The sequence below is a fragment of the Cydia strobilella genome, chromosome 9 (genome assembly GCF_947568885.1).
Source record: "Cydia strobilella chromosome 9, ilCydStro3.1, whole genome shotgun sequence".
Lineage (NCBI taxonomy): Eukaryota > Metazoa > Arthropoda > Insecta > Lepidoptera > Tortricidae > Cydia > Cydia strobilella.
In genome coordinates, this window is record NC_086049.1 from 15,831,431 (window position 1) to 15,853,080 (window position 21,650).

General features: G+C 40.3%; 2 protein-coding genes across 3 annotated transcripts; both read left to right on the forward strand.

Moving 5' to 3' along the window:
- The first annotated feature begins 3,315 nt into the window (after positions 1-3,315).
- Positions 3,316-20,041, forward strand: LOC134744375 (short-chain specific acyl-CoA dehydrogenase, mitochondrial-like). 2 transcript variants are annotated; one of them, XM_063678156.1, is made up of 9 exons: positions 3,316-3,559; positions 4,539-4,708; positions 6,524-6,782; positions 8,902-9,063; positions 9,462-9,528; positions 15,953-16,104; positions 18,548-18,639; positions 19,190-19,389; positions 19,897-20,041. In XM_063678156.1, exons 1-9 carry the CDS (start codon positions 3,520-3,522, stop codon positions 19,988-19,990), a joined length of 1,236 nt encoding a protein of 411 aa, XP_063534226.1. In that variant the 5' UTR covers positions 3,316-3,519; the 3' UTR covers positions 19,991-20,041. The 2 variants fall into 2 exon arrangements, with proteins under 2 accessions (XP_063534226.1, XP_063534227.1); XM_063678157.1 differs by having other exon boundaries at positions 3,317-3,559; positions 15,965-16,104.
- Positions 10,584-12,176, forward strand: LOC134744374 (uncharacterized). The gene is made up of 2 exons (XM_063678155.1): positions 10,584-11,669; positions 12,038-12,176. The coding sequence occupies exons 1-2, from the start codon at positions 10,695-10,697 to the stop codon at positions 12,041-12,043; spliced, it is 981 nt and encodes a 326-aa protein (XP_063534225.1). The 5' UTR covers positions 10,584-10,694; the 3' UTR covers positions 12,044-12,176.
- Positions 20,042-21,650: the final 1,609 nt, after the last annotated feature.

Here is a 21,650-nt window from a genome sequence, read left to right on the forward strand (position 1 = left end):
GGAATTATGTAAAGATGAAATTCCTCGTTTTTAAAGTTAGCTTTCTTGTTGCTAAGAAATACAACGACCAATCTTGCTGATTCCTAAGAAACAACAAAGAAATTCCCTAATGTACAATTTCATTCATAATTGCATGATATTGGTTAATGATTTCAATGTTAAACCCATACCGGCATAATATTTATGTAAACCATCGACTACAAGTCCAGTTTGTCGTATAAGTTCCTTTTAGGATTATGAATAAATAAATTCCTTGTTTTAATGTTAGAAGTATACATAAAGAGTGTAAATGGGTATAATACAACCCACTTACTAGGTTAGTAACTTGGAAACTCTTATAAAGCGTAAATAAACATCCGCCATTATTCCAACAATAATCTTTGTGAATTTTACTCACATGTACAATTGAATATATTTCACAATCTCTTACCAGAACCGCTATTCACTTATTTCTGGATACTCTTGCCTTCCACCATAATTTTCCTTAAGAATTAATTAAATCCGTTTACTAATAAAGAAGCTTGCTTATATTTTAATTTTCCGTTCCTTGAACTTGACGACATGACGACTTACGACAATAGATATATAATTACGATGGATGGATGGAGCTAAAGCTCGCTGTGAGCGTCGTCTCACTCTTTCCTTGAACGTCTTACTCTCACCGAAATGCTAGTATGAGATGTCAGATTTCTTATAGCCGTAACAAATAATCGACCGCCATCGAACCAATCGATCAAATGAACGAGTCCATTCTCTATGTAAAGGTTGTACGCACGACACAATTTCAACAAAATCGTATGCGATTTATTGTGAATGTCGTAAGTCCTCTCCAGACTACGCTCCCGAGTGTGGAGGAGACTTTAGACCATTACGTTTGTTCCGTGTCTTTTGCAATTGTTTTGAACATGATCATTAGCTTTTAAACGATTACCATGTAGTATAAAATATTAAGTTATATATTTATTCATCACATGAACACATTCGAGAACATTTTATAACAGATAGGAGTGACCAAGACTTCATTTGATCACCAACACTTCCTTACCTATTTCCGTTCACCATTTCGCTTCCTTTTAATTTAATTAACTTTATTTAGTCATAAGTAACACTTAAAATCATAACAGAGAAATTTTATTTTAGTTATATTGTTTTTTATGAAGTTGATTTTCAAATACAAGTACTATATATCATTAAAAGATCACAACTGTATCGATCTGACACCTGTGATTCCACTTACCGCCAACAGATGGTGCCACCATCCTATTAAATCATGAAAAATTTCTATAATATTTATTTTTATTATTTGCACAGACAAGAGTTAATAATAGTTAACAGCTTATATAAAAACAGCCGTATGAATCACGTCTCCCTGACTCCGAACCTGACACCTTTGTTCAAACACGGTTTTAAGTAAATTATGGTATTTAGTATGATCAAACTATATTTTTGAGTTTAATTTTACAACCAGCAATCCTGACAACACCTTCCCCAAAGTGCTGCCAAGATCCCTGCATCCTCACACCAATTTGTGCCCATCGCTGGGGAAAGTACGATAGCCACAAAATGTATATCTTGCCTAGATTCATCTGATGTAACTCAACTATCTTAACATCACTAATAAGGAATCTATTTACTTCTATTATTATGCCGATATGTGTCAGTTCAGTAGCAAAAGGACATGACTCATACCTGATAATTTTACTTCCACGGCTGCAATCTCCATGTGCGCTCCTCTTTGTACTTTGTGATGACCATATTAGTAGAACAGCTGGGCCTGTATTGTAAAAGGTACACATTGACTCCTCAATAGTCACTAAGTACATCACGATTTTATAATTATAGATGTCTCAGAATTTATTATTATACCAAAGCACATGTATTAACAGTTTATGTATGTACATGACTCAATCAGGCACCTTAGTAGTGCGTGACCCATTCATGTATTTGATTATTGTAATATACACAGTAACTTGTTTGTTACAATGTCCCATTTATTGTGCTGGACTCCACACATCGTCTGTTCATAGCTCGTCAGCCATGAGGAGTAGCGCTAGCTCCTAACAGAAACTATTATCATTAACCTCTCCTCAGAGCAGGTTACCATCATTGAATTAACTTTCTTATAGTCGGCGGACTTCTATGCCCCTTACCCGACAAAACCTCGCAAGGCATCTCTGATCTAACGCTGTCAAGACCGACCGAATCTTTATGTCTTCGACCCCGACAGCGCTAGCAACAGCATCTCTGGTCGAGCGTTCTTATGGCCGGCATGCTTTTCCTCCGACCGCAACAGCGCCCGACCCAGAGGAAATCAGTAAAATATTGACTTGAGTCTGTCCACAACCAGACTCCTTTATTTGATATAAGCAAGATTATCATGACAGCCTTCCCGCAGACAAGGCGTCTTATGCTAGTACATGGCTTTATCATTCGATTTTATTGAAACTATAATGTACTTGTATATCAACGTCAAATCTTTCATAGGGAATCATATTTGTTTTATTTCCCTTGTGACTTATATTATTATCTTTTTTACTAATTATACTTAGCTCTCAATTTGCAGTGTAGCGTCTTGTACTTTACTATATATTTATTGACACACTCAAAGAAATACTTTTTCATAACAGCAAGTAGTTGTACACCAGTCGCAACAGGAAAAAGCGTCCTTTATCATAGATAATATAACAGAAGGAAGTCTTACCATAGACAGTGTGAAACGGAAGGAAGGTTTTTTATAGTAGGTGATTCGCGATATGTCGCGACATGTCAAGTTGTTACAGTTGACACCTACTTGTGAAATAACGAACTTATATTTTATTTGGCTGGATTATATTATAGAACCACATAGGACCATTTGACATTTCCCTCAGTTCATCTTATGACAATACTGAAAAAAACGAAAGAACTTGCGGATTGTTGTCTCACTCACTCATAGACAAAAAGTAATAACGTGTTGTGAATACGATATCTTTTACCAAGCTTTTATTTTTGCCCGGCTTCTTTGCTTTAGTCATTATTCTGAGGTGCTAGTACTAGTGTAAGACAAAGATAGTATGATTCTCTCCGTCTATTTTTGAAATGAGACAGTCCTTTGACAAACTATAGTTTGCTATTTAAAAAAATCTAAAAAAATGCCTTCGTGAGTGTCACTGTCAGTTCTGTCACTTCTGTCAGAGTCAAACAAAACTCGCGGCGCCTTCGCCTTTGTTTATCCGTATTCTGCTTATTTTTATGACAGTATTTAATTTTAGTATTAAATTTAAAGATCTTAACTAAACTTGTATCTTTATTGATAGTTTCTTAAGAATAATTTGATATTGGTTACGTCATAACTATACAAGTTATACGAAATCCGCTCTGTGGCGAACCGGTGGGGCGGTTGGGAAAACAACTTTTTGAACTATTTAGTGTATGCTGCGACCTTGGTCATTATCATACTTATCGTATATTTTACTGTCAACTGTTATTTCATATCAGATTCGTCGTTGTCCGATATACTGTGTTTTATCTTCCTGAAACATGTCAGCAGGCGGCCTCTTAAAATCTACAAAACTAACTTGTAAGTATATTTCGGAAATTTCATTTTTCTTCCTCAGACATTTATCTAAATATATATCCTTTAATTAAATACTAATAAATTTTAATAACATTTACAGTGCACACTCTCTTTTCTCTTTATCATTAATTAAAATGATCTTAAGGCAAACTTGATAACCCAAGTTAGCCCAGTAGGCACGTATACATAAACATACATAATTATACTACAAACACAGAGCCGGTTATGTCAGAAGGGCGCATAATAATCATGACCCAAATACTTATAAATTCTGAATGTCAGGTTGGAGCTTAAATTTATTCTTAAATTACCCGAACTTACAAGATTAATTTACATGTATTATAGCTTGTTTAGTTTAGTTGAGAATGTTGGCATTTGAGTAATTAGTTTTTTATTTATTTTGAGCACAAGGGTTCTGGTAAGATTTCCGTCAAAAAATAAAAATACTGGCTGTGTCTGTGGCTCTGCTTGTGTGAGAATTGGTCTTTGTCATTACCCCTCAATTACTAGTTTGATTGTTATCCCATTATCTGTAATAGCAATAAGCGAGTCAATGACAAACATATGTATGCCTTATTTCAGTGATATAAGGTGTCATATACTAATACTGTCTTTATGTCATGCTTACTAAACACTGTTGTCTATAGGCATAATATTACTGGTTATTTGAAACAATTACTTGGACTATTACTTTAACAATCATGTGGTTGTAAATATTTTACACAAGGATGTCTATTCACCTTACTAAAACATGTGACGTTTTCAACTAAAAGGTACCACATTGTCTGTTGTCGATGAGGTTGATTTCTAATTGAAGCTATATGGAAATAGTGCCTTACTGACAAGCGACAATAACTACCCTTTTGGTTGAAAATGGCACATATCATGCTCAAAGAAGAAATTTAAGTATTTTTTCCTGACTACTATTATATTGCACATAGCTGTACATTTGAATGACAATATTAATAATATTTTTTTCCAGTGTGCTCTCTCCAATCGGCGAAGGCAGCAGCATCACAATGCCGAGCCTTCACTACTCAGCTGACGGAGCAGCAGAAGGAGATCCAGGCCCTGGCCCGCAACTTCTCCAAGGAGAACCTCAAACCGCAGGCCTCCCAGCTTGATATAAAAGCCAGGTTTCCGTTTGATCTTGTAAGTACACTGCACTAGTGTATGATACTCAAAAGCTGAAGGCCCTGGTTTGAACCTAGTCTTAACCACTGGAGGGCTTAGTCACTTTTTAGGGTTCCGTACCCAAAGGGTAAAAATGGGACCCTATTACTAAGACTTTGCTGTCTGTCTATCTGTCCGTCTGTCACCAGGCTGTATCTCATGAACCGTGATAGCTGAAATTTTCACAGATGATATATTTCTGTTGCCCCTATAACAACAAATACTAAAAACAGAATAAAATAAATATTTAAGTGGGGCTCCCATACAACCAAAGTGATTTTTTGGCCGTTTTTTGCGTAATGCTACGGAACCCTTCGTGCGCGAGTCCGACTCGCACTTGGCCGGTTTTTTTCTTTAAGTATATTAATTGCCATTCATCTATTGCGTAAGACGATTTTTGCTAGTTTTTGACCCCTCCCACCCTATAGGCAGAATCACTCCCGCGTTTTTTTAAAGTAAGAATTTAAAGGAATGAATACATACATGTAATTTTTATTTTTTGATAATAATCTAATTTGGTTTTATTTTAAAGTTTTTCTTACGTAAGAATTATTAAGGCTCCTTCCCATCCCTTTGTAAGAAAAAATAAAACATGATCGACCAACCTCCCCCCCCCTTATTCACATGTAAAATGCTTATTTTCTTACACTTACATATATTATTATCTGTGATCTATCAATGTTTTTATCTCAAGTCATAACTTTTATTACTGTTGTTATTACTATCATCCATGGAAAGATTTTTTTTTCAGATAAAAAAACAATCACAAAGATAAGGCCCAACACTGTTGTGTGTATTAAGTACATTAAAAACTTGAAAGAATTAGTTTGAAACGAAAACGGGTATTTTCAATACAATTTTTATTAGTATGCTGTATGGCTGATATTTTGCCAGCATTTATTTTCGATTAAGCCGCTCCTTATAACTCTTATCAGTCATACGTATCTTGAGTATGTATGTAGTGTGATCTGTATTTGCATTGTCTTGTTTGTTACATAAGCCCTTATCTATTTTCCGATAGATAAAATATAATTATAATATTATATAATTATATTTTGTGGTGGTAGTTGCTATAAGTCCAAAAAATTGTCCAAATTTGCTTAATAAGATCTCTTAATGTTCCGTCAAGGACGTTTAGGCATTTTCGTCCCATCAGTAATTACCAAGCTATTACTAGGTATAGAATAAACAGTTTCTTATGCAGGGCAAGCATGAGCTTAAATAAAGCTTTTATAAATTGTAATATCGACATATTTAGTGATAGCATATCAATAATAAAAAATAAATAAATTAGATACTTTATGGGTGACAATGATTCTGGCGCAGGTCAGGGCTAATGTACTGTGGCTAAATGTACTACCTAATAGATTTTACCTTCTTTTCTACTTATTTTTTGTAATGATCGATCATATTCATATCGATCCTCTGTTCTTGTGCTGTATGAACTTGTACATGTGTAATTAAGTCGGCCAATAAGCTTGTTATATTTTATTCTGTTTCTATAAGTGAAAACCTATAATTGGCTTTCTAATTCTATTATAGTTTTCTGATATGTATAGCGCTGTTGGTTTTCCATTGTACCAAAATAAAATAAATAAAATAAATAACTTTTCCTAATTTTAGGTATCTACGTCAAACGATCTTTGAGAAAAACGCATTTATCCGATTTACAAAACGAAATTATTCCATAAGTGTTCCGTGAAGTCTTGGAGCACTAAAAATAGGCAAACCATTACCACTGCTATTTACTCAATATAAATAACAATAAATTATTTGACGCCCTTTATATTTCAGATAAAGAAGTTAACAAAGTTAGGCCTCATGGGGGCCTGCGTGGACTCCGAGTACGGAGGCCTAGGCCTCGACTACTTATCCCTCGCGCTCGCCGTTGAAGAGATCTCTCGAGGCTGCGCCAGCACGGGCATGATACTGTCGATACACAACTTCCTTTATGCGAACTTGGTTAACGAGACAGGGACGGAGGAACAGAAACAGTTGTTTTTGAAGAATTATACGGCGGGGAGTATTGGGTGCTTTGCGCTGAGTGAGCCAGGTGCGTTAAAGTTCAGTTTGTATTGAAACAGAGATAGATAGGGTCCAAAATCATAACATTTGGAGACTCCAGAGAATAAAATGATTAGAATGCATGTTCTCTAAATTTTGTTTTTGGTCATTCTTTACATTCTTATAGCTGGGGAGCCGGCGATGCTTAATGTGTAGTTACTCGAGCGTCGTAGAGACCTATTAGAATCGAAAGATTAGATGATAAGAAGAAAAAAAGGTTATATAGTTTTTTTTCCCGCGAGCAGGAAACCGTCTACAGTTTTTTTTTTCGGGGGGTTGGTGGAAGGTTAAAAAAGTTTTTTTTTTTTTTTTAATTTATTGAATAAGGAAGCAAATTACAGTTTTTTTTAGATCATTACAAGACCCATCGTAGGCAAAACCTTATGGAGGTTTGTGTGCCGATGGGGAGTTCGAGAATAACATAAAGAAAAACAATATTATATCCTATATCTTATCATAAATATGATTCTTAGTATACATAGCTTGTGTCGTTAGTTTTTAATAAGTGCATTTTAACGACATTTTTTATATGTTTACCATTTAAATATTTAGCACAAACAACTTCTGGCAGATCATTCAATATTTTAGGTAATATATATGTGTACAGCCTAGTGCCATATATGTTGTTATATTTGGGTATACAATATTTGTTTTGGTTCTGTAGACATCTTAGTTTTGTACATCTTTTGTGTTCTTTTAGTTTAGTAACATGGTGATATTCTTCTGTTAGTATGGCTAGTTTACACATATTTTGAACTGGGAGTAAATTACAGTATTTGAAAAGTTGGGAATAGTCTGTTTCGTACTTCTTTTTGATATGCTTAGGTACAAGTGTCTTCAATAATCTTATTTGTAAGTTATATATTTTTTCTATATATGTTTTATAGGTTTTACCATAAGTACTCAGAGCGTAACCGATCACAGAGTCAGCAAGGGCTAAGTACAACATACGTAGGGTTTTGTACGGTAACTTATATCTTAATGTTGACATTTTACTTAGGATGGCTCTCAACTTATCGCACACATAATTAATGTGTGGTCCCCAGTTGAATCTGTGGTCGATTATTAACCCAAGGTACATGTGCTCTGTGACCACTTCAATTTTTTCACAGTTACACGTTGTGATATTATGCTGGTGCAGGCAGCTATGTTGGTGTGCAAATACAGTAATATTATGAGTAGTTTTATTGTGAGCTGAACGAATATGCATTATCTTGGTCTTTTGGGCGTTAATTACTAAACCGACATCGTGCGCCCATTTGCAGAGGGTGTTAAAGTTGGATTGCATTATGCGTTCTGCGGCAGCTATGTCACGGTCGGCTGTGATAATGCATGTGTCGTCCGCGAACTGATAGACAGAGCCCTCAGTTATTATGTTGCACATATCATTAACATATAGCAGGTATTCCGTTGGTCCAATTATGGATCCCTGCGCCGTGCCTTTTTCGGTTTTTATTTCGTCACTGTATGTATTGTTTATTTTTACTCGTGTATGTCTATTTTTATGATAGCTTTTCAGCAAGTTAACTAGAGGACCCTGTATACCGCTCTGCTCTAATTTGTAATATAACGTTTCATAATCTAGCATTTCAAAAGCTTTGCTGAAATCAATGAAAACAACGAGCACATGCCTTTTTTCATGCATGTGCTCGTTGATTTCATTGTTGAAGTCGCGAAGTAGCTGAGAGGTACTTCGATTTTTTTGAAAACCGTATTGTTTACTGTTAATTATATTGTTTTGAGTCAAAAAGTTACTGATTTCGTTACCGAGGTATCTCTCAATTATCTTATCGATACACGACAATATAGTAATTGGTCTATAGTTATTACAATCACTATGCGCTCCTTTTTTATAAATAGGGCGTATTATACCCGTTTTGAGTTCGTCGAAGTCGTTAAGTAGATTGTGGATTTAGTAGTTTTGGGTCTCAACTCAATCCGCTAGCGTCTAGTCCGCAGCCATACCTTATGGCGTTGCCCTGGAAGCGAGTTTTCATAGGCTACGCAGCTACGGATCTAATTTCCAAAATGGCTTCCGTTTTTGTACATGACAATTTGATGACAATATAAATATTTTAAACTTCATTCTATTAATATTTTATTTTCAGACGCAGGCAGCGACGTCGCCAACATCAGAACAACAGCGAGACGGGACGGTGACCACTGGGTGCTGAACGGCAAGAAGAGCTGGGTCACCTCCGCCATAGAGGGCCACGCTACGGCGGTGTTCGCTACCTTCGACCCCGAGCTGCGCCATAAGGGATTGGCTTGTGAGTACACTCGACGTTTTTACGGTTCCGTACCCAAAGTGTAAAACCGGCCAAGTGCGAGTCGGACTCGCGCACGAAGGGTTCCGTACCATTACGCCAAAAAAATCACGTTTGTTGTATGGGAGCCCCACTTAAATATTTGTTTTATTCTGTTTTTAGTATTTGTTGTTATAGCGGCAACAGAAATACATCATCTGTGAAAATTTCAACTGTCTACGGTTCATGAGATACAGCCTGGTGACAGACAGACAGTGGCGTCTTAGTAATAGGGTACCCACAACACAAGCCTTCTTGAGCTTACTGTGGGACTTTGTCAATTTGTTATATGTTATTAAGCTTTTAGCTAGATGTTCTTTACATGGATCTGGGAGAATATGCATAATGACTGAATGTTTCAGGTTTCCTGGTGCCGCTGGACGCGGAGGGTGTGTTCAGAGGAAATAAGGAGCCCCTAATAGGCGTCAGGTATGTGCTAGTTGTTTTGCACCAATGTTATGTACGGTTTCCACCGACCGGACGGCGTCGGAGCGCGTTTCGCATTAGTACGGCCGCAAGCCGGTCAGCTCCTCGCGGACGCGGACGGCTCCGGACGGACTCCTTCGCGTCTACCATACATAATGTATAGGCACATTGTGAGATGCCTATGTGATAAAACAACGCAGCCAAATTGTATTTGGGTTTATTAGAATCGTCTCTGAACTGAAGAAAAGTACAGTCATTGATAAAAGCTTGTATCAAAAATGAAGTGTTTGGCAAAAAGCTTTTTTTATTTTATTTGGTGTAGGTTGTTTAGCCCAAGATTTGCAAATCATGCTTATTTATTGCTAAATTCTTGTTTTTCCATCCTTATCTGGGGCTATAAATTGTATGCCCGAAAAGGGTAAAACTGTTGATACTCATCAAAAAATTTACCTAGTTATACTTCTTGTACCTACACAGTTTACACAATAAATATTTCTGATTTTATCCTTAGGAATCTAATAGAAGTAGCGACAGGTACTCAGCGTGAGGTTTTAAGTATTTATATATTATATATATCGTTGTCTGAGTACCCATAACACAAGCCTCCTTGGGCTAACCGTGGGACTTAGTCAATCTGTGTAAGAATGTGCTATAATATTTAATATTTATATTTCGGGGATCTCGGAAACGGCTCTAACGATTTTGATGAAATTTGCCATATGGGCGTTTTCGGGGGTGAGAAATCGATCTAGCTAGGTCTTATATATATCTGGGGAAACGCGCATTTTTGAGTTTTCATATGTTTTCCGCGCAAAGCTCGGTCTCCCAGATATTTATTATTATTTATTTATATGTATCTTTTGGATACTAATACGCCACAACGAAAAAGTAACGAGATCACTAATATAGCTTTCCAAGCTTTCGATGGCCTCACTGTGATCGTAGTTTCTATCTTTTGTATCGTCCCTGTAATGTATGTACCTACTTACGTACCTAACGGTACTTGTCATGTATCGCGGTGCATTCGGATGCGCCCTCTGCAGACCATTTAGTCTCGCAATAAATAGCTAAGTGAACGGACGTGCGTGTTTCTTTTATGCATATACCTCAGTGGCGAACGAGGATTGGATTTAATTTCAAGAACCGAGAATTGGCTGTTCGTATAAAAAATGTCCGTGGGAAAAATAAAAGCGTTCGAGGTCTCGGCGGGCAATTGGAGTACTTATGTGGAGCGTGTGAGTATGTATTTCAAAGCCAACGACATCAAGGCCGACTTGCAGCTGCCGACCTTGATTGCCGTTATGGGAGAAGAAGCATATGAGCTCCTCAGGAACCTGACAAGTCCAAAGAAGCCAGCAGACATGACTTATGCGCAAGTTGTGAAGATAATGTCTGAACACATCGAACCCAAACCATCTTTCATGGCGGAGCGATACCGGTTGCGTCAGAGGCGACAGGGAGATAAGGAAACGGTCGCTCAGTATCTAACGGACCTTAAAAAATTAGCCAAGCATTGTGAATTCTCCACAACATTAGAGGACAATCTGCGGGACCAATTTGTGTGCGGGTTGAAGAATGACACAATTAGACAACGCCTTTTTGCTGAGACTGAGTTAACCTATACTAGGGCCGTACAGCTAGCCTTTTCGTTGGAAGCCGCCGAGAAGGACGCAGCGATGGTAGAACGCCCGAGTGTGAGCGAGAAGGGCGATGCGGGAGAGAGAGCCGAGACGGTACATGCACTCACATCGTGGCAGCCGCGTGGCGGTAATGGCGCTAGCAATGTAATTTGTGCAGTGTGCGGAAGGTTAGGTCACCGTGACGTCCAATGTCCTTACAAAGATTTTCAGTGTAACAAATGTGGTAACGTAGGTCACTTAAAACGCGTGTGTCCGGCAAGGATGGCAGGTGGTAGTGGCAGCGGCGCCCGTGGCTCGGGCGGCGGCGCTCGTGGGGCGAGCGGTAGCAGCGGTGGCGGCGCCCGGCGCCGGGGCACCGGCGGCCGCAGGGGCGCGCGGCGCCCCAGTCGCGCCCTACACCATGTCCTGGCAGAGGATGGCGAGACTCAGTATGAAGGAGAGGGTACGTCGGGGTCCGACGTCGAAGAAGACCTGTATCATCTCTGCCTAAACGATTATAAATCGGTAAGCCTATCGTTATGTGTAGATGATGAAGTTTTGTCTATGGAAATCGACACAGGGAGCGCGGTGTCGTGTATAAGTAGTGATACTTATAATAAGTACTTTAAATACAGACCGTTGGAACAGTTTCCTTTGGTGTTAAAAGTTTATGATGGCCGCCGTGTTAGACCCCTAGGGGTCATAAGGCCCGTGGTTAGATTTGAAAACCGATTGAAAAAGTTAGAACTGTTTGTTATTGAGGGTGGCAGTACCCCACTATTAGGCAGACACTGGCTAACAGAGTTACAGATTCGGGTTCCTAGGTTTTATAAAGAGTATTTATTTAACTTTAACGAGTCCCTTAATAATGATTTATGTACTTTGCTCGACAGATATAAGGAGTTATTTAGCGGAGGACTCGGGCGGTTTAGTGGTGGAAAAGCGACACTCCGAGTGCGTGAAGGGGCTACGCCGGTGTTCTGCCGTGCGCGGCCGCTGCCGTACGCGCTCCGCGATCGCGTCGAGGCGGAGCTGGACGAGATGCTGCGCTGCGGCGTCATCGAGCCGGTCGACACGTCGGAGTGGGCCACGCCGCTGGTACCGGTACGTAAAGCTGATGGGAGTTTGCGAATCTGTGCAGATTACAAAGTGACCTTGAACCCCGCCTTGCTGATTGATAGGTATCCGCTTCCTAAGATAGATGACCTTTTAGTGAGACTCAATGGTGCCCGCGTATTTTCAAAAATTGACCTGACGCAGGCGTATAATCAGGTGGAGTTAGACGATTCTAAAAAGTATACCGTCGTCAACACGCATAAGGGATTATTCAGATATAATAGACTTGTTTACGGATTGTCTTCCAGCCCTGGTATATTCCAGCGAATTATGTCCAACTTGTTGAAAGATCTACCTCAAGTAGAAGTATTTCTCGATGATATAATTATTGGTTCCGCGGACATAAATTCTCATTTGGGGACATTAGAAAAAGTTTTGAAACGGCTTCACGGTCATGGATTGAAATTAAAGAAAAGTAAATGTTCTTTCTTATTAGAAGAGGTACAGTATCTGGGATATGTAATTTCAAAAGACGGAATTAAAGTAGATTCCACCAAGATAGAAGGTATCCTTAAGATACCTCGACCTCTCAATGTGAAAGATGTAAGGTCATTTTTAGGGGTAGTTAATTTTTATGCTCGATTTGTACCGCATTTGAGTACGATTCTATCCCCTTTGTATGACTTACTTAGGAAAGGTGCCGTATGGAATTGGAATGAACGATGCGAAAAATCATTTAAAAGTATTAAAAAACTGTTAGTGAGCGCGGAGGTGTTAAGTCATTACGATCCCAACAAACAGCTGACGCTGACCACTGACGCGAGCAGCCGCGGAATCTCCGGCGTGCTGACACAGCCCGGGGACAGCGCGGGCGCGGGCGCGGGCGGGGCGCGCGAACGACCAGTGGCTTACGTCTCGCGTTCTTTAAATGAGGCGGAACGTAATTACTCGCAAATAGATAAAGAGGCGTTAGCAATCGTATTCAGTTTACAGAAATTACATCAATTCCTTTATGGCAGACATTTCACATTACGAACGGATCACAAACCGCTCGTTAGTATTTTTGGTTCCAAGCAGGGTATTCCCGCGATGGTGGCTAGCCGATTGCAGCGGTGGGCGATTAAACTTTCCGCATATACTTATGATATAGAGTACGTACGCACCGATGCAAATGGCGCAGATGGCTTGTCGCGCTTGCCCGTGCCGATCAAAAATGCCGAGTCGCTAGACGGTCCGCCGCCCGAGCAAACGTATTTACATTTCGCCCACAACGAATTGTTATTAGATTATCACGATGTTAAAAAAGAAACACAACGCGACCCGACTTTGAGCAGAGTGTTAGGATATATACGGTCCAGTTGGCCGACGGAAGTTGAAATGCGAAATTTACAACCGTACTTTAACCGTAGGCTAGAACTGTACGAAGAGTTAGGATGCGTAATGTGGGGCCATCGCGTGGTTATACCGGAAGGTTGCCGAGATAGGGTTTTAAGCGTGTTACATGAGAGCCATATGGGAATCGTAAAGACAAAAGCGTTTGCCCGGAGCTATGTGTGGTGGCCGGGCATAGACGAGGCGGTGGAGCGCACGTGTCGCGAGTGCGGCGTGTGCGCCGCCGAGGCGGAGGCGCCCGCGCGCCACGCGCCGTGCCCGTGGAGCTGGCCCTCGCGCCAGTGGACGCGGGTTCATTTAGACTTTTTAGGACCTCTTTATGGAGTAACGTATTTGGTTATGATTGACGCTCGAACAAAGTGGCTCGAGGTATTCCCGGTAAATAGTACCTCGGCTAATAACACCATTGAAAAGTTGTGTGAAGTTAACGCTCGATGGGGTTTCCCTAGACAAATAGTTTCGGACAACGGCCCTCCGTTTACGAGTACACAGTTCGCGACCTTTTTAACAAAAAACCGTATTGAACATGTACACTCAGCTCCATATCACCCCGCGTCTAATGGAGCCGCCGAAAATGCGGTTCGAATAATTAAACGGGTTATAAAGAAAGCCGTGCGACAAAAACACAATGTTAATTTAGCTATCAGTAATTTCTTATTACATTACCGAAATACGCCACACTGCACAACAGGAGAAAGTCCAACTACGCTTATGATTGGCAGGCAGGTTCGTACCCAATTAGATGTACTGCGTCCAGATTGTGAAGATAGGGTTCGTAAGGCACAGAGGAAACAAGCGGACATACGATTAAGCCCTAATCGGGTTCTCCAATCAGGAGATAAAGTATGGATAAGGCAATATCAGGGAGATACGAAATGGCTTCCTGGTCGTATTACTCAGAGGACAGGTACTACGGACTATACAGTGCGCGATAACTTAAATAGGGAGGTACATAGGCACGTTGATCAGTTAAGGCGGCGATCAAGTATGTTAACCTGCCCAGGTGACTCATCAGCTTTGCAGGTACCTCGGCCCGAACCAGTGCAACATACTGGCGATGCCATCCCTGACCGTCCCGATACACCGATAGCCACAAGTACGCCGCAGCGCAGTCATCAAGGTCGACCGCCCACTTCGAGCGGAGCGAGTCCAGGTCCGAGCCGGCCGGCGGACGCGCGGTCCGTAACGCCGCAGCCCTCGCCAAGGTCAGACGGCAGTGAAGACCTCTTTTTGTCGCCTACAACAATTTCCACCCCACCATCTAAACCGCCCCAGTTACCTAGACCTGTCAGAGAATGTAGAAAAAAAAATCCACCAAAATATAAACTTTAAATTTTTTTTTTGTTAGACTAGTCACTGTAAATTGTGCCATGTAACGTTTTGGTATAGGGTTGAGGATCACTAGTGCCATATTAAACTGTTCTAAACAAATGTACTTAAGCATAACTTGTGAAAGACTATAGGTATTGTACCATTATGATCGTAGTGTTAAAAAAAAAAAATAGAAGCTAATTTTCTCAGGTATTTCTGTAACTGTATGGATTATATCATTCATAATTAGATATCTAACTATATTCTTGATATTGTTATCATTAATAAAGAAAACACTAATTAGTGCCAGAAATGCCTATGTAATTCGAGTGCGTAAACATTTACATAGTTCGCGAATTATATTTAGGCTCTAAGACTGTAAATAATTATCGTAATATAATACTTGAACATCCGATAACTCCCTTATTCATATTCCCAGCAACATTTTAATGGTGTCAATTAACGCTCCTAATGACCCAATCTCAAATAAACAATATTTTTGGTAATTAGATAAAAGAAACCAGTTATAATATCCTTCACTTGGAACAAGAAAAAAATATCTAGATATTGTAGATGAACATATTTTATGAATGACGGCGTTATCGAACCTTTTTTTTATAGTAGGTAGTTAAAGTTTTCCTCATATAAGGCATGCTATTTTTATACCTACTTACCGTAGACTTAAGATTCACCTAAGAATATTGTTTGGTTTACTGTTTCCCTTGAAACATAACAGTAGTGTTGTGCATTCCTTTTTGTTATATATAGTTACTTACCGAGTAGGTACTTGGAAAGGAGAAGGCATGGTGTTTAAAGTATGTAGTATTTAAATATTTAAATAATGTTTAAGAAGAGAGTGATGTAATGTATGTACCTACTTACGTACCTAACGGTACTTGTCATGTATCGCGGTGCATTCGGATGCGCCCTCTGCAGACCATTTAGTCTCGCAATAAATAGCTAAGTGAACGGACGTGCGTGTTTCTTTTATGCATATACCTCAGTCCCCAATCCCGCATACAAAAAGAGCTTATAAAACAGCAGTGAAGCGTATGTCACAGAGCGGCGACTGCCTGCGACCTGACGCTAGAAGACGTGCGAGTGCCAGCGACGAGTCTGGTGGGGGAAGCGGGGGAGGGGTTCAAGATAGCCATGGCGCAGTTGGACCAAGGCAGGATTGGTATCGCGGCGCATGCTGTGGGTAAGTGTATAAACTTCTGTGAAGCATGTGAACTTGCATTAGAAGAAGTGCGGGTCCCAGCCTCCAGTCTATAGGGGGAAGCAGGGTTGAAGATAGCCATGGCGCAGTTGGACCAAGGCAGGATTGCCATCGCGGCGCATGCAATGGGTAAGTGTATAAACTTCTGTGAAGCTTGTGAACTTGCATTAGATGAAGTGCGGGTCCCAGCCCCCAGTCTATTGGGGGAAGCAGGGTTTAAGATAGCCATGGCGCAGCTGGACCAAGGCAGGATTAGCATCGCGGCGCATGCTATGGGTAAGTGTATAAACTTCTGTGAAGCTTGTGAACTTGCATTGGGTCCCAGTCTATGGGGGAAGCAGGGTTTAAGATAGCCATGGCGCAGCTGGACCAAGGCAGGATTGGCATCGCGGCGCTTGCTATGGGTAAGTGTATAAACTTCTGTGAAGCTTGTGAACTTGCATTAGAAGAAGTGTGGGTCCCAGTCTATGGGGGAAGCAGGGTTTAAGATAGCCATGGCGCAGCTGGACCAAGGCAGGATTGGTATCGCGGCGCATGCTGTGGGTAAGTGTATAAACTTCTGTGAAGCTTGTGAACTTGCATTAGAAGAAGTGCGGGTCCCAGCCCCCAGTCAATAGACCCCCAATAGGGGAAAGCAGGGTTTAAAATAGCCATGGCGCAGCTGGACCAAGGCAGGATTGGCATCGCGGCGCATGCGCCGCGATGCCATAACATGCCATGGGTAAGTGTATTTAAACTTCTGTGAAGCTTGTGAACTTGCATTAGAAGTGTGGGTCCCAGTCTATGGGGGAAGCAGGGTTTAAGATAGCCATGGCGCAGCTGGACCAAGGCAGGATTGGTATCGCGGCGCATGCTGTGGGTAAGTGTATAAACTTCTGTTAAGCTTGTGAACTTGCATTAGAAGACGTGCGGGTCCCAGCCTCCAGTATATTGGGGGTAGCAGGGTTGAAGATAGCCATGGCGCAACTAGACCAAGGCAGGATTGGTATCGCGGCGCATGCTGTGGGTAAGTGTATAAACTTCTGTGAAGCATGTGAACTTGCATTAGAAGAAGTGCGGGTCCCAGCCTCCAGTCTATAGGGGGAAGCAGGGTTGAAGATAGCCATGGCGCAGTTGGACCAAGGCAGGATTGCCATCGCGGCGCATGCAATGGGTAAGTGTATAAACTTCTGTGAAGCTTGTGAACTTGCATTAGAAGAAGTGCGGGTCCCAGCCCCCAGTCTATTGGGGGAAGCAGGGTTTAAGATAGCCACATGGCGCAGCTGGACCAAGGCAGCATTAGCATCGCGGCGCAAGGTATGGATAAGTGTATAAACTTCTGTGAAGCTTGTGAACTTGCATTGGGTCCCAGTCTATGGGGGAAGCAGGGTTTAAGATAGCCATGGCGCAGCTGGACCAAGGCAGGATTGGCATCGCGGCGCTTGCTATGGGTAAGTGTATAAACTTCTGTGAAGCTTGTGAACTTGCATTAGAAGAAGTGTGGGTCCCAGTCTATGGGGGAAGCAGGGTTTAAGATAGCCATGGCGCAGCTGGACCAAGGCAGGATTGGTATCGCGGCGCATGCTGTGGGTAAGTGTATAAACTTCTGTGAAGCTTGTGAACTTGCATTAGAAGTGTGGGTCTCAGTCTATGAGGGAAGCAGGGTTTAAGATAGCCATGGCGCAGCTGGACCAAGGCAGGATTGGCATCGCGGCGCATGCTATGGGTAAGTGTATAAACTTCTGTGAAGCTTGTGAACTTGCATTAGAAGTGTGGGTCCCAGTCTATGAGGGAAGCAGGGTTTAAGATAGCCATGGCGCAGCTGGACCAAGGCAGGATTGGTATCGCGGCGCATGCTGTGGGTAAGTGTCTATTCATGTAGTCTTACGTACCATTTTCTTTTAATTTTTCTAGTTGAAGCGAAGTTCAATACTTATTTTTAATTTGCCACATGTTTTGTGACGGAATTGGTTGGTTGCATTCTTGTCAGTCACAATGGATGAATTATATTTAAATCTGCGATCATAATCCAATATCTTCTAAGAGGGGCACATGTAGATAATTGAGAACCTCTAACGTCAATTGTGGTGATAGCCTCTGAACGGGTCTCTATTGTTTCCCATATTGTTTTAAGTCATAATGTATTGTTTGTCCTCATTTTCGTTAGTCATAATTTGGTTTTTCTTAGAAACGCGTAACTTTTCAGAATTGCCATAAAACAAACCTAACTTAACCTAATTTATCTATAGGATAACCTCGGGAAAATCCTAAAAGTCAACGGTTTCAGAATTATGACTAATGATAATATGACAATCATTACATTATGATTATGACTTTCAATAATTATGTCAAACAAAGGGACCCCCCTCTGAACATGTTATGCTTTTATTTTTCAATGAACTTGTCTCAGATAAAAATGGATTTTTAATTTTGTATTATTTCACAGGCATCGCACAAGCCGCATTAGATACGGCGATCAACTATGCTAAAGAAAGGGTGGCATTCAGCAAAAACCTCACGCGACTTCCTTCAGTGAAGGTAGGCTAAAAGTTTGTATTCACTCAATAATCTACACTTTCTTACAATTTTTTGCCAACGGAACCCCATTAAAATTCCTTTTCTTATTAAAATTGCAATCCATTTAAAAAATCTATAGGCTGAAATATTTTTTCGTCATTGTCACGAGACGAGGCTTGTGTTATGGGTACTCAGACAACGATATATATAATATATAATAAAAAAAATGACGAAGACTGTTGCGGATATCATCATTGGTATTTTTGGGACGAAGCATGCTCCTGATTTGCATTTGTAGCCACCTGACGAAGCCTGCGTTGCGGATTTTTTTACATGTAACTATATTATTTTTTAAGATTTTCTCAAATTCTGTATTTTATTTTTTATCTAGTGTGCATATATAAATACTTAAATACATATAAAACACCCATGACTCAGGAATAAATATCTGTGCTCATCACACAAATAAATGCCCTTACCGGTATTCGAACCCAGGACCATAGGCTTCACAGGCAGGATCAGGTACCCACTAGGCCAGTCCGGTCGTCAAATCCCGCTTTATTTGTTTCAGGATCGTCTCACAGACATGTGCATCCTAGTAGAGACCGCGCGTATGCTGACATACCGCGCCGCGACCGACGTGAGCACCAAGAACAGTTCTATGGCGAAGTACGTGGCCGGCCGCAACGCCGCCGCCGTGGCCGACCACTGCGTGCAGATCCTCGGCGGACGCGGCCTGTCCACCAACTACGACGCCGAGCGACACTTCAGGTATGTTTTTTACCAGTGGTAACTTCTGGGATTTTTTTCCCCACCTTTTACACTGTAACTACTGGGAAAAACAATCCCAGTGGATACCACCAAACCAAGTTGGTGAAATACTAATTGACTTATATAATTATTGATTAAAGCACTCTATATTTATACTGTTTTTATTAGTATTGAACGCTAACAAAATGTTGGTGGTAACAACTGAAAAAAAAACACCTTTTACCAGTGGTAACTACTGAACCAACTCGGTTTGGTGGTAACTACTGGGAGTTTTTTCCCAGTAGTTACTAGAGGTAAAAGGTGGGGAAACAAATCCCAGTAGTTACCACTGGTAACAACTTGGTGACAACTAGTGGGAATAACCCAATTTTGAGAGCAATCTGTTCTCTATAATTTGCTACACTATGTTTATTATTAGATCTTTGTGGCCAGAAGGGACCGGCCAACAAATATTTGGGTAAAAAAAGTAACCTATTTCTATTTATTATTATTTATTCTATTTATTAGGGATGCGCGCGGCACGCAGATCTATGGCGGCGTCACGGACATCCAGAAGCGGCTGGTTGGACATTTCCTGCTCAAGGAACACGACGCACTCTGATACTGTTACTAACACTCCTAAACTGATCCCATTTAAAACTATTAGGGCCACTTGCACCATTCACTAACCCGGGGTTAACCGGTTAAACCTTGAGTTACAATGGTTACCAGTGCAATTTGACACTGGGTTAACGATTTGACCGGTTAACCCCGGGTTAGTGCGATGGTGCAAGTGGCGCTAAGTGTTCGACTCAGTGGCGAGCGACTAGCGGTGCGTGCAGCGTTGCTCGCGCTGACGACTCGCATACGTTTGCATTTGTTTAAAATGGACGCCGCGCCGCGATCGTTTACAGTTCTTGTATATATATATTACAGTACATATGGTGCTACTTTACCGCACTAGTGCGATAATTAGCACATTACGTAACTATGTCGAAAATGTAGAGGAAGTAATTCGCACTAGTATCGTAATGTACTATTGCGTTTTACTTGAAAAAAAAAATGATATTAAGGCCAGTGAATCCAGTGACTAATGTATTTATTATACCAGTTCATTCTAGTTTCAAATGCATATCGTTTATAACTTTAACATTTTCATTTTAGTACGTCACGGTCTTGAATCGTTGTGCCATTTTGGATTTAACTAAGCCAGATTGTTAACCCCTCGTATACTTGGACACAGATCCGTGCGTGGGAATTTAAATCTATGCGGACTAATAATGCCTGATCTGAAATGTTCAATACAAAGAAAACCTTGCTTGATATTTTAAGTACGTGACTGTACTTATGACTACAGATGTAGTGAATAATCCTATCCCATCGTATTTTCACGGAAACGTATGAACGTGTTGTGTGTATTTCAGTCAGTCTCAGTACGAAAAATACTGAGGTTGATTGAAGTAGCATGACAAATACGAACGATTCCGAGAATATACTATGGAAAAGGATTATTTACTACAGATGTAGTGCATAATCCTTTACCATCGTATTTTCACGGAAACGTACGAACGTGTTGTCTGTATTTCTGTCAGTGTACGAATACGAAAAGTACCGAGGTTGACTGAAGTAACATGACAAATAAGAACGTGCCTAGGAAATACGATGGAAAAAAGGATAATGCACTACATTTGTTCATCTGTACCTATGTACTACATCTGTAACTCCGTAAGTGTAAGTGTGATGATGTTCCAATCAATGCTAGATCTATGCCATAATAATAATATGTGACGTTTACAATCAAAAGGTACCACATTGTCGCTTACCATAAGAACGAAAATTGCTTGTATCTTTATACGAAAAACGACAATGTGGTACCTTTTGCTTGAAAACGACACATATATGCTATAAGCAATCCATAGATTTAAGCGTATTTGAATTTTATTTCATTAATCATTTTGTGGCTATTTGAAAAAGTGTGAATGTTAGTATCTTTTGAAGTATTGCTATTCTTTAAGCTAGTCGCAAAAGTTACATATGAATTATGTATCTCTTTTTATTAAAGGTTCTCAAAACAGTTTTTGCACTTGTTAAAAATGAACTTATACTAGTTAACATTCCAAAAATTATGTTATAAAAGTTTGGTTGGTATATAAATAATTGTATTATTTCAATACATATTTTATGTAATATGTCTTCCAAGTCATTTTAGTCGTTTTGGTCTCGCTTGTATTGTAAATACATATAAGACAGTTCTTTTTTATATAAAAGTTGGTGAATATTTC

Bases quoted from the DNA above. Each gene is read 5' to 3' on its own strand.
- LOC134744375 (XM_063678156.1), top strand. From the start codon at position 3,520: ATGTCAGCAGGCGGCCTCTTAAAATCTACAAAACTAACTT. The intron at 18,640-19,189 runs GTAGGCTAAAAG...TATTTGTTTCAG, and splicing joins CGCGACTTCCTTCAGTGAAG to GATCGTCTCACAGACATGTG. The intron at 19,390-19,896 runs GTATGTTTTTTA...TCTATTTATTAG, and splicing joins GACGCCGAGCGACACTTCAG to GGATGCGCGCGGCACGCAGA.
- LOC134744374 (XM_063678155.1), top strand. From the start codon at position 10,695: ATGTCCGTGGGAAAAATAAAAGCGTTCGAGGTCTCGGCGGGCAATTGG.